Source organism: Mya arenaria, chromosome 4, assembly GCF_026914265.1.
Source record: "Mya arenaria isolate MELC-2E11 chromosome 4, ASM2691426v1".
Taxonomy (NCBI): domain Eukaryota; kingdom Metazoa; phylum Mollusca; class Bivalvia; order Myida; family Myidae; genus Mya; species Mya arenaria.
The window spans coordinates 50,685,628-50,699,531 of record NC_069125.1 but is presented as its reverse complement, the minus strand read 5'-3'; the positions used below and the strand labels follow the sequence as shown (position 1 = coordinate 50,699,531).

The window sequence follows — 13,904 nt, the reverse complement described above, 5'->3', positions numbered from 1 at the left end:
ATAAGGAGTAGAAAATGTGGTCTTTAGTGTGGTGGCTAGGTTTTTAGAGAATGTGACATTGTGACCTAGTTTTTGACCAGACACAACCCATAATACACCTTGACATGCATTAAAAAACAAAAAAAAACATTCTGACAAAAGTTTTATGCAAATTAGATGGAGAGAGCTGTCAATGATTTTGACCAAACATGACTCCATAATCAAGCATTATTACCTAGCTTCATGATTTTATTTTTAAAAAATGAGGTAGGGGGATATGGATGCTTGACAGTCCATTACCAAGAACGAAAGACCAGAGCCCTGTGAACACAAAGGTTAAATTAACACAACAGATACTAGTAGATATCATAATAAAATATTTATTCATTTCAATAATAAATTAACAATGTTTGAACAATATATAATATTGATATTCTACAATCAACATTTTCACATATATGTATAATAAAGTCATAAATCTTCTATGGAATGTACACTGCAAACACAATATAGGAATACACACATATAACAATAACATTAATCATGCCCCACAATTGTCTGTAATAAGAATGCATCAGTAGTCATGCCTTTACAACATAAATGCATTTGAGATGGCTAGTCAAAATTGAAATCCACTGTATATAGTTACCATTGAACTAATTCTTGGTATTGCAAAAAGCAACGCAATATATATGGAATGTTGTTAGGGAATAATTCTCAAAGTTTGAATTTATTTTCCATGATTATAACATACATGAATATCAGGCAAAAAAGAATAAAAAACAAAAACAAATACATATATCATGTTTGTGTTGGATTTTTACATAACATATTTGGAATAACACACTAGAATCTGATTGAGCTTACAACTCTTAAAAATAGCAATTTCAAAAATAAACATCTGTTTAACAAACATGAGCACATACAAATAAATACTCACACAATAATTATGAATAACTAGCGAAGCATTTGCATTTGTGGTCAAAGCATTTTCTCTCTCAGAAAAAAATAGCGAGTAGCATTAGAATACTAATTATCACTGACATTTCTCGTTTTCAATGAATACTGCAAGACATTTTTTTTCAACTGTATATTGCAAATATAATGAGGTTTTGATACATAACAATTCATTCTTTAAAATAAATCAGCAAAAAACTTAATTTTAAAACATACATGCGAATGTTTTTCAGTCCATGGAATGTAATATAAAAAAATATAAACAAAAAAAGACACTTGGATCTGTAATGCAACATAACTTGTTGATGTCTGAATATAAGAAATTAAAAAGATAAACTAAATGTATTCAACAGAATGTGCAAAACTAAATCCTCTATCACATGAACGAACACAGACTACAGACTAGCACCTGTCACACAAAAACTTGTAATGACCTACTGGTATATCAACATTCATGTTTGTTCATTAATGTACCGGTATAAATTATGATAGGTCATGCTTTTACATTCACAAACATTCCATTGGTACACTAGGTTAGGGTATATTTGGTGGAGTAATTTTTTTTTCATACAACATAATTTTAAATTTTCAAGAGAAAAAAATCATGAAAGTCATGCAAATGTCCATCTGTATCTTGTATGGCCTCCAATACCAAGGCAAAAGCAAAGCAATCATCCAAAAACACTTTCTGAACAGAGATAATGATTGGCTGACACCTCTTTTGAAATAAGCCAATGAGAAAGTGGGGTAATGATATAATATGGTGCTGATCATACATGGTGCTATTCTATTGGCTACACACTACACAGGGAGATAACATGGTCTTACACTAGAACTAGGCTTCAGAATCTGCAAATATATATATAGATATATAGGTCAATTACATATTTGAAAAGGCGCAAAAATAATACACCATAAAATCAAGACTCTGTTCAAGGTTTACCTCTCTCATAAACTATACAGCAATCAAGTAAGTTTTACGTATACAGACATAACAAAAAGTGCCGTGATGGTATACCTTTCATATTGACCAAATTAAACATACAATATGGACTTTATATGGACATAACTATATACTTATAAACATTATTGAATGAACATATTTAAATTTTTAAAAATAGCATTAAATGCGAGATTCACTTGAACATACTGAGAATTCAAAATCATGATATATATAAATACGAAAATTTATTATAAGCAAAATATGGACTTAAATGAAACAACTGAAAAAGGAGCTTGATTTATATAAATAGTTATACTTGTATGTTCACTTGTAATTGTAAACAAGAGATGTTTGTCAAACATTATGCCCCCTGAGCGCCAAGTTGCCAGAAATATTTGGACAATTGAATGAAATATGCATGGACTGAAATGACAGCTGATTTGTCATTGGATGCATATGAGGCAGGTCATCTACTTATGATAACTTAAGAAGGCAAATAAATGCCCAACTAAAATAGTAACATAAAAGAAAATCATTTCTATACAAACATTTATACATCAATCCCAATCATCTGTGCATGCATTAAAAAAATATGGACAATCAGAAAACCTTTTTTCAGCTTACAGTCACACTGACCTTGACCTTTGACCCACTGACCTCAAAATCAATAGGGTTCATCTGCTGGTCATGACCAATAAGCCTACCTAGTATGAGGTCCCTGGGTCAAAGCGTTCTCAAGTTATTGATCGGAAACTGTTTTTCATGTAAAGGTCACACTGACCTTGACCTTTGACCCACTGACCTCAAAATCAATAGGGTTCATCTGCTGGTCATGACCAATACACCTACCAAGTATGAGGTCCCTGGGTCAAAGCGTTCTCAAGTTATTGATCGGAAACCGTTTTTCATGTAAAGGTCACACTGACCTTGACCTTTGACCCACTGACCTCAAAATCAATAGGGTTCATCTGCTGGTCATGACCAATAAGCCTACCTAGTATGAGGTCCCTGGGTCAAAGCGTTCTCAAGTTATTGATCGGAAACCGTTTTTCATGTTAAGGTCACACTGACCTTGACCTTTGACCTCAAAATCAATAGGGTTCATCTGCTGGTCATGACCAATACACCTACCAAGTATGAGGTTCCTGGGTCAAAGCGTTCTCAAGTTATTGATCGGAAACCGTTTTTCATGTAAAGGTCACACTGACCTTGACCTTTGACCCACTGACCTCAAAATCAATAGGGTTCATCTGCTGGTCATGACCAATAAGCCTACCTAGTATGAGGTCCCTGGGTCAAAGCGTTCTCAAGTTATTGATCGGAAACCGTTTTTCATGTTAAGGTCACACTGACCTTGACCTTTGACCCACTGACCTCAAAATCAATAGGGTTCATCTGCTGGTCATGACCAATACACCTACCAAGTATGAGGTTCCTGGGTCAAAGCGTTCTCAAGTTATTGATCGGAAACCGTTTTTCATGTAAAGGTCACACTGACCTTGACCTTTGACCCACTGACCTCAAAATCAATAGGGTTCATCTGCTGGTGATGACCAATACACATACCAAGTATGAGGTCCCTCGGTCAAAGCGTTCTCAAGTTATTGATCGGAAACCATTTGGTATTCCTACCGACCGACCGACCGACCGACAGACAGACAGACCGACCGACCGACCGACCGACCGACATGTGCAAAACAATATACCCCACTTTTTTCAAAAGGGGGCATAATAATAACACTTAGATATTGTTTTAATTATACACAATATCAGTCGGAAAGTCTTTATGTATGACGGTACTTTAAATGTTTATCAACATGAACATTTTGAAGTGATTGTAACAACGATAAACTGTATATGTTCAAGTTAAGTTCAAGTTAAAAGTAAATGTTCTGTTCTGTTTTACTCTCTAAATAAAAAAGCATATAAAAATCTCCATATGCAATCAAGAACAAGTGAACTTACTTAACAAACAAGTATTCATGCACTATAAAAACAGCACAAGTTAGAGTTAACAAAATAAAACAAGCTATCTATGCTGATTATGGTTAATATAAAGTGGCAACTAAAACAACAATTATTCTTACATTTAAACATAACCAGCTGCAACAGAAGAAGTGTTATTACAATATATTGTGAAATGATTTAGGGTAGGATGTAATGTATAACATCACCTTTTTCTTAATGTAGATAGATTTTACACACGAGTTTATTATCTGTCATTTAATTGCTTCACAACTGTTTCCTTTTTTGTCTGTGATTTTCAAGTGGTTAGCTTAAATTGATACAAAATCTTTACTGCCAATAACAGCATTTTGTTTTACAAAGCTGACTGGTGCTAATAAAATTAAAAACTGACTTACGTAGTTCCTGACTTTCAAACTTTACAAGTTTGATGAAGTAATGTAATTGTAACAAGAGTGCCATGGAGCAAACGCAAAAGCTCATGATACAACGAGAGGCAACATATTAATAAATTCTACTGAAAATAGTACATCATGTTCCATCTTGACCAAAAACATTTTAAACTAAATGAATTTCGAAGAAATGCAATAACGACCTCAACATTATTCCTGATGTTCTGATGCTACTTGACAATAACTAGGTGTTTGTAATAGAAATAAGGATGGCTACAGAATGAACCCTGTATCAATATAAAATCCTACAGTCAAATGTAACCCTTATAAGGGTAAAAAAAGAATTGCAGAAGGGGCATATAATGGATAAACATTAGTTTACCCTGTAAGTGGTGAAAACACTACAAAGGTGGGGACAATGTGTTACTTGAAGGACAGGTGGGTGTACTGCAAGGACTTACTTCGCAGACGAGCCTTTTTCTCCTCTGCAGCTTTTTTCCACTCCGGTTCAACAGTCTGGGGCTCTGAAAGGCATTCAAAGAATCAGAGTCAGTACATTATATATATAAGCATTTCATGGCTCATCTTTCTTAATTTCGATGATAAGATAATCTTCATTTTAAACCAGCAAGTATTGAAATGTACACATGGTTCTTTAGACATTTTCAATCAACTTAAGTTTAACACATGAAGAGTAATATATTCAAGAAAATGTCTACAAATTCTGCAGTAATAACATTTTACTGTCAAGTGATTGCATTGCTAGTGTAGTAGTATTCTTAGATACGCATGTGTGTCCTATTTTCATTCCAATCATGTTGCTAACACATTTTAAAGTCAACAACTTTAAAGACCCTATTTGAAATTTATAGATGATGCACTCATGCAAGCCTTCAGTAACTTAGTTTTACTACTACTAATGATTCGCAATACTTGCATTTGGTTTGTTCCATATAAAGAATGTTAGCAAAAGTTACTGGAATTCTGAAAAATACATCTCCTCATCCAACATGGATATTATTGATAATATGATAAAAAGGAAACAACACAAATATTATGTTTTGGAAATACACATTGAGTCAGTAATACACACCGTACCCTTTTAAGCCATGTTCACACATTCTTATCTTCCATAAAAAAGATTCTCTTAATTTATTCAATCCTACTTGGGATTCCCTTGATTTCGGGTAAAGACAGTTAACACAATAATACTATCATCATTCATACCCACAAAGATACTCTCAAATTCTCTTTTGCCTCCTATCTACAAATCAACATCAAAACCCAGTCAATACACTTTCTAATTCATTTTATTATTATTGTAAATTTACTATTATAATAAATTCTTCCATAATTTTACAATTTCTACAGTTATTTTTAATTTGATAGCATTGTTTTGTTTATACTGTAAACACTATCTATGGCAACATATCAGAAAGGGAGGAAGGTGACAATATTAGCTTCCAACTATCTCCTCAATTCGTACAGCGATACATGTAAAATGTATGTTTCAATGTATTTTCATGAAACAAAAAATCTTTAAACTGACTAGACTAAACACTGAACCTGAACAAATATCCTTACTGTTTGTAAAAACATCACCAAATGACTGTTTCTGTTTAAAAAAAGATTACTTACAAATAATATATCAAAAAATAGCTCAAAGAGATCATGTTCTTTTGTTTAAAGATTTTAAAGATTCTTGTATCTTGTATATCCTGATATTTTTGTATATCTAGTATGTATGTAAAGATTCTTATTCATTTCTATGCATAATTATGCTTTTAGTGAATGTATGGACATAATGTTGCTAAAACAGCCAATTTTGAACAATTTAAGATGTAAACATTTCCCTTAGAATAAAATATGATATAGAGTTGATACATTTGAACCCAGTAGATGCCTGACCTTTAGTTGGTGCCCCAGCCTGGCGAGTCTTGCGCAGAACAATGCCCTTCTTCCATTCTGGTTCGGCCTTTACTTCAGTCTTCATAGGCGATTCCTAGTAACAAGAACAATACAATAACATAATCAAGACAAAGAAGTCAAGACAACATACGACTGATTTTCACTGATCAGGAGCAGTGCCAGAAAATGCTGTTGTCTGTCCATTTTACCCAGTAGGTCAAGGGGTAATTTCTTGCTGGGGGTTACTGAACTTGCAACAGATATGCGAATTCTCATTGATTACATGTCAAGAGTACTACATATAAGTTTTATGTGAATGTTGAAGAGGTTTTAGCCACATTGATATCAGACTTTACCTCCGGAAGTTTGTCCTTCCTACTGGCACGTCTCTGAGCCAACTCCCTTTTCCACGAGGGGACCTCACTGTTAGCAGACGGCAGGTTTGTTGGAGGGGACATAACTCCTGTACTTGGCACTGAGGGTGATCTCCCCTGTCTCATCCAGCTGGGTGAGTAGTTGTCTTGGCCAGTCTTTGTTACAGAACCTGTCGTAGAAAAGCAAATTAAAAAAAATTAAAATTATATGGTACAATCTGAAGTACGCTATATGTTGTTTTAAGGAGACAGTGTTCTACTTAAAATTAAATCAATTGTATGCCATGTATGCATTTGCTACTCTATACATATAGCTACAAAACTATTAAGCTGTTGGCAAGCAGGAGTGAAACAAATGAAGACAACCTGCATCAAAAGAATTCATATAGCAAAAATAACACCGATAACCCATGTCCCTTGAAATTTTTTCACTAAGCCACACTTACCTGATCTGGATTTCTCTGGCTCATTCTCTGAGCTGCTAGACTGGTTTCTGCGTCTGGCAGAAGATGGGGGTTTCCCAGAATCCTCCTCTGTGATCTCACTAGACTGGTTGTTACTAGAGTCCTGAAGGGGTGTCCCTCTGTAGCAAATTATTCCACAACTTTTCTTTAATTCTTTTTCATAATTGCAACAAGGACCTGACATATCATACACAAGTGTAATTACTTTAATGGCAGACGTGTTAAATACTTCTGATTTGTATAATTATGCAGAATTTCTTTTGAATTTCTGGCACAATTTGTACAAGTACGATGTTTGTCGTGATTTTTTTTAGTTTTGTTAAAACTTATAATAGCTAAATATATCTTGAAATCCCACCTGGTTTTCTTAAGTTGTGAACTTTCCAGCCATGATGGGACTTGTTTCTCTGTTGAAGGATGATTTTCTGCAAAAAAAAACATTAACAAAACAAAATCTTTAATAATATTGCATAATATTCATAATCACGCTATTCAGGAGTGTCTTGACATGTAACATTAGTGTAAATAGATTATGGCAAAATACGACAAAACTGAATCACTACTGTCTTACTACATAGGAAAGAAATGCAAATCTTCAACACCAACAAGAAATGTCTTTAAATTGTTTTGATTACTAAACGGTATCTTATTTTTTTTATTGGTATTTCATCCAATTATACAAATTACCGGTAAACATGCAAAAGCACATTTTATTAAGGAATTCTTGATGTGCTTCATGTTAATGCGTAAACTAAAATTAAAAACCTGCATGAGATAAGAAGGAAGTTGTAACCAAAACAATTTAGTCACACTCCCAAACAAATAGGGAAATTATTGTTAACCTTTAGACTGGATGACGTCCAGGGCTTTAGTCTGTTTGTCAGCAGCCTGCTGCAGCCAGCTTGGCTTATCAGGGGTTTTCTCTCTCTCTTCTTTGTTCACAGAACCAGCCTTCCGTAGGGCAGGGCGGTCAAATATCCCTTTAGCCTCACTTGAGCTTTTCACTTCTTTCTCAGGCGATGTGCTGGTTTTCTTTAAGCTGGGCTTTGCAAATGTTCCCGGGGTAAACTGCTCATTCCTTGTGTTTGACACGGTAGGGGTGCTTGAAGGCTTTAACACAGGTTTTTCAAATGTATGGCTTGGGGGTGGGGACATGCTTTCCCCTATAGAGTCACTTCTTGTTGGCTTATCAATCTGCCGTAGAGCAGGTTTTTCAAAAACATGATCACCACTATTGGCGCTATTGTTCAAATCATCACTATTGATTTCATTCATAGGGGGAGTAATTTTACGTCCTGTGCTCTTCAATGCTGGCGTTTCAAATGTGTGCTTTTTTGTTTCGGGTTTTGGGTGAGTGTCGGGCTTTGCTGCACTTCTCAGTGGCTTGCTGAACTCAGGAGTCTCTCTATGCTGTGGCTTAGCGCCTGGCTTAGGCTTGGGAGTACTCCTTAAAGCTGGTTTAGCAAATATACCTGATAATAAATAGGTATAAAATTATACACAAGTAAGGTCAATATCTCCTAATGTCATTGAAAAATATTCTTCAATATAACAGTACAATACTTGAATAGCTACAAATCAAATATCACACTTAGATCCAAACTGGGAAAAGACATGCACTGCGTTTTGAAAAATTAATTTAAAAACAGATATATATATCGAGATTATATACCGTAGTGATACAAATATCTGACCAGTACTGATTTCCTTGTCCTCATCCTTCTCCAGTTTCGGCCGACTCCTGAGGGGTGGGGCTGAGTAGGTGATATCACGCTCACTGCTCTCCGACCTTTCCCTCTTCTCCCTCTCCAGCAAGCCAGTGCTCCTCAATGCTGGACTTGCAAATGTTCCTGTCTCCATGGGTTCAGGTGAGGAAGACCTCTCTCCACCTCTCTCCAGGGGCTTTACAGACCTTAGAGCTGGTTTCTCATATGGTGTGGTGACATCTTCTGCTGGTGGCCTGGTAGAGGGTTTGGTTGGTGACTTGAGTGGTATCTGTGGTTTCGGGAGAACAAAGGCGCCCGGTGGAGGCCGTGACAACCGCTTTACTGCCTTGGGCTCCTTATCTTCACCCTCAGCTGCTGATGAGGACAGCCTCTGTGAGGGGGGCTGAAAACACACACAACTTTCTATTTATTCTTCTTTCAATAATATAAAGAACTTATAAACAATATTGTTTGAATAAACTGTGTTTTGGGAAAAAAATATTGTGTTTGTTATATTATATCAATTCATAAACAAATAACCAACATTTTAAACATAGCTTTTTACCCACTGGCAAGTGCCTCTTTAACAAGTTTGCCCTGAATGGCTCCAGGATATAGATTTATACATTACAAAAAACAAGAGCTGTCACAGTATGTGACGAATGCCCCCGAATGTGACATTGACCTACGAACAAGGTCAGTACATGAAAAGTTTATCTTGCCTTTATGTGTCAAATACATATGGCAAGTTATTTTAAATTGCCTCTGAACATAAAAAAATACCACCCATACTTCACAACCTACACTGTTATGTCCTTATATTCAGAATTCCCTTGTGAATAAACACTTAGTGTATCTTTCACCTTAGAGGTAGGGACATGGGTCTTGCACACGACACGTTGTCTTCGTATGTGGAACACATGTAGCAAGTGATTTTAAAATCTGTCCATACAAGGGAAAGTAACAACCCTGACACGACAACCTATACTCTATGTCCTTATATGCAGCACTCCATTGTGAATTAACACTAAGTGTGACCTTGACCTTTGAGGTAGAGACACGGGTCTTGCACGCGACATGTCGTCTTGGTATGTGGAACACATGTGTCAAGTTTTTTAAAATCTGTCCATACAAGGGAAAGTTACAGCCCGGACACGACAACCTATACTCTATGTCCTTATATGCAGCACTCCATTGTGAATAAACACTGTGTGACCTTGTTCTTTGAGGCAGGGACACGGGTCTTGCACACGACACGTCGTCTTGGTATGTGGAACACATGTGGCAAGTTATTTTAAAATCTGTCCATACAAGAGAAAGTTACAGCCCGGACACGACAACCTATACTCTATGTCCTTATATGCAGCACTCCATTGTGAATAAACACTAAGTGTGACCTTGACCTTTGAGGTAGGGACACGGGTCTTGCACGCGGCACGTCGTCTTGGTATGTGGAACACATGTGGCAAGTTATTTTAAAATCTGTCCATACAAGGGAAAGTTACAGCCCGGACACGACAACCTATACTCTATGTCGTTATATGCAGCACTCCATTGTAAATAAATTCTAAGTGTGACTTTGACCTTTGAGGTAGGGACACGGGTTTTGCAAGCAACACATCGTCTTGGTATGTGGAACACATTTGGCAAGTTATTTTAAAATCTGTCCATACAAGGGAAAGTTACAGCCCGGACACGACAACCTATACTCTATGTCCTTATATGCAGCACTCCATTGTGAATAAGCACTAAGTGTGACCTTGACCTTTGAGGTAGGGACACGGGTCTTGCACACGACACTTTGTCTTGGTATGTGGAACACATGTGGCAAGTTATTTTAAAATCTGTCCATACAAGAGAAAGTTACAGCCCGGACACGACAACCTATACTCTATGTCCTTATATGCAGCACTCCATTGTGAATAAACACTAAGTGTGACCTTGACCTTTGAGGTAGGGACACGGGTCTTGCACGCGACATGTCGTCTTGGTATGTGGAACACATGTGGCAAGTTATTTTAAAATCTGTCCATACAAGGGAAAGTTACAGCCCGGACACGACAACCTGTACTCTATGTCCTTATATGCAGCACTCCATTGTGAATAAACACTAAGTGTGACCTTGACCTTTGAGGTAGGGACACGAGTCTTGCACGCCACACGTCGTCTTGGTATGTGGAACACATGTGGCAAGTTATTTTAAAATCTGTCCATACAAGGGAAAGTTACAGAGCCGGACGGACGGTGCGATTTTAATATGCCCACCTTCGGGGCATAAAAAAAATTCCAATGGTCAATTTCAAGTAACAATCATCACTATGCAGCCCCCGTTGCACCTACCCTACTGCCAGACATGCCCGGGAGAGGCACCATCATAGCAGGACTGGGTTTCTTGGATGGGGGTGACATGTCCGGGCTCCTTGCCTCCCCATCAAGGGTGTCAGCGTCCCCGTTTTGCAGGGGTTCGGGCTTGGGCTCTGAAATCAAATATCAAGCAGTTGTAAACTGCAAGTACATTATGTAGGTTGATGAACTGGTTGTTTCCATGCCAGAAGCTGTATCATCGCTTTGTAGTGTAATTCAACAGTTCAAATAAGCATATTTTTAGCTTATTTCAACAATCTACAATTGAACTTTTAAACACAAACACAGGCAAAAGAATGACAATTTATATCTACTGTATTAGAACAATTTTACCCGAGTTTGAACAAAAGAAACAAACAATATTTTCTTTTCTATAATGCCTATGGCCCTTGCAAACATGAAATAAAAGATACATTTCAACATAACACATGAAAATTGGTAGGTAAGAAATATAAGTAGCTACCTGTTGAGTCCTGGAAGATGGCATCCTCCCCGCTGGACAGCAGGGACTTACGAGACTTGCGCGACATTTTCCTCCGCAACCCCATGGAGCCCTGCTTGCCCAGGGCAGACTTGTGCTTACTAACATCAATGTCCAGGTGGTTGGTGTCCTGAAAATAAAGGTTGATTTGTTTATACTTATTACTTTTAGCTCAATTGTCAAGAAGGCCATTAGAAAGATCTGCCTTCAGGGGATCAAACCAACAAAGATTTTGAGAGAAAAACCTGTACTTCTATACCAGTAGGCGAGTATAGTTCTCAGATACCTTTTGAGGTTTTATCGAGATATTCTCCTGATTTTTGAAGATATCTGAATATTTGCTTTTGTATAATAAAACTCAGCTGTTCTTCTGCTGAAATAATGCAAAATGAAGTTAAATTAAATAACTTAACTTTAATTTCTTTGGATCCAAATAAAGTGTTCAGAATGTATCAAATTTTAGTTCAACAATAGTAGTTCTCAGACACTTCCTAAAATTAACTACAAAACTGGGAATACATACATGTCATAACACGATGTTGACATTGGCCAGCCTTTCTCACAGTTCTACTTAAATGAATTTTATGGTTGTTTTCATTTTATTGTTGGTTGTGTATATACTTGTTGAATAAAATTATGTTTTATGTGACAACACATGACAGATCCTAAATCTTGCGTTGTTCAGACAAAACAAGTGAAACTACTTAAAGATGCACTCTTACTCCCAAAAAAGATTTTCCACAATTAATAATATTGTTTTGATATGCCAAAAGGGATATTTAAATGTTGAAAACAATGGTTCTTATGAGGGATACCGAGTTTAATTTGAAAGAAATTAGCATAAAACATGGTATTTCTACCTTATGAGACCATAGTAGATCACAGTAAATCTTTTAGCATTCACCAATCATTTAATATTTTGGCATTTACAGCTATTTCACACACGGTTACAATCTTGCTATCAGTAATTAATATTTCACATAAATGCATTATTTATTAAGTAGTTTAAGGTTTATTAGTCAAAATTGATGTTAGTTATGCATGTGTATGTATTAATTTTGAATAAGAGTGTCACTTTAAAAAGTATCATACAGCACACACATGAAAATTCAAGCATTATCTTATAGCTTGTCACTTAGAAGTAGATGAACTAAAAATAGCATCATTATGTAACTCTGCTAAGACAATAATGAAAACAGCAGATTTGCCATAATTGCATTATCTGGAACAAATAGTTAATTCAAGAAAACAAATTCCTCCAATAACATTTTTATTTATACCTGGACATCAGGGAGGTCAAAGTCCTCCTCATCAGTGAGTGGTTTCCTGCCCTGTGACCCATGCCTCATCACAACATCACCCTCATCCCCATTCTCAACACCATCTACAAACTGGGTCAGACAGTGGAAAACAATGTTGCAATCAATCATATAAGGTGTTACATAGTTACGTACAGGTGTAATTAATTACTCATGTATATTTACATAATATCTGACATAACAGCTGTATTTATCAAAACACAAAAACCTTGAAATAAATAATTACAAGGAAACAGCTGCATGCATATCTCTTAAGCCAATGAAATATGAAAGCATGATCATTTAGAAACAAAATATGCACCAGTCAATTGTAACCATGGCCCCACCAGGTCCCGGGAATAGCGGGGACTTTGACTTTCATTCTAGCCAAGCACGGGTAAAATCCCCCATCCTGCGAGGACATACTAAAATCCCAGCCAAATGCCCCCACACCCCAGGGACCCTAAGTAAGGCCCAATCCCAGCTATTTTTGGTGCGAAGACAAAACAAGCCCATTGGAAGGTAAAAACACAGCCCATTTCTCCGGCTATCCCTGGTATACCCCCGGGCCTGGAGGGCTGTGGTAACAATTGACTGGTGCATTAAGCCACACCTTTGTGTTGAATGTTACATATAAAAGAATGTTTAAAAAAAGCTCCTTACCTCAATATCTTCCTCCTCTTCCTCTGGTGTATCAATTCTGACCTCTGGAGGTGTGACCTTGACAGGGGTGTGTGTGACCTTGGCCTTGACCCCTGCATTTGGAGTGCTACTGACCACATCCATGCTAATGTCCAAGCTGGAGGGTTTTAAAGGTGAACTGAAGCCATCTGTCACACTGGATTTGGGACTTGCCAATATGGACTGAATAAAATACAACAACATGTAAAGCTTATGATATATTTCCTTCTGTTAGGTATAACTTGACATGGGATCATTATAGTATTATTAATCAATTTCATGATGCAATTCATTATGTAATCTAATCTATGTAATCTAATGCAATTTATATTAAAGAAGAATAGTCGGATATACATTGGACTTAAAACATAAGGCTCTTGAAACCATGCAAC

The 13,904-nt window shown here is 36.6% G+C and overlaps 1 protein-coding gene across 12 annotated transcripts in view; it reads right to left on the bottom strand.

The window, feature by feature from the left end:
• Positions 1–343: 343 nt before the first annotated feature.
• The window catches only part of LOC128231254 (nucleolar protein dao-5-like), a 32,293-nt gene continuing 18,732 nt past the window's right edge, over positions 344–13,904 (bottom strand). For 10 of the 12 annotated variants that reach the window (XM_052943823.1, XM_052943831.1, XM_052943822.1 and 7 more), the window contains 11 exons: positions 13,495–13,695; positions 12,814–12,924; positions 11,516–11,663; positions 11,029–11,165; positions 8,677–9,091; positions 7,825–8,454; positions 7,341–7,407; positions 6,965–7,101; positions 6,501–6,688; positions 6,145–6,238; positions 344–4,760 (listed from right to left, as the gene is read on the bottom strand). In XM_052943823.1, coding sequence (XP_052799783.1) covers positions 4,660–4,760; positions 6,145–6,238; positions 6,501–6,688; positions 6,965–7,101; positions 7,341–7,407; positions 7,825–8,454; positions 8,677–9,091; positions 11,029–11,165; positions 11,516–11,663; positions 12,814–12,924; positions 13,495–13,695 — 2,229 coding nt within the window. In that variant the 3' untranslated portion in view covers positions 344–4,659. The remainder of the gene's footprint in view (positions 4,761–6,144; positions 6,239–6,500; positions 6,689–6,964; positions 7,102–7,340; positions 7,408–7,824; positions 8,455–8,676; positions 9,092–11,028; positions 11,166–11,515; positions 11,664–12,813; positions 12,925–13,494; positions 13,696–13,904) is intronic. The other 2 variants (XM_052943832.1, XM_052943833.1) reach the window with 2 other exon arrangements.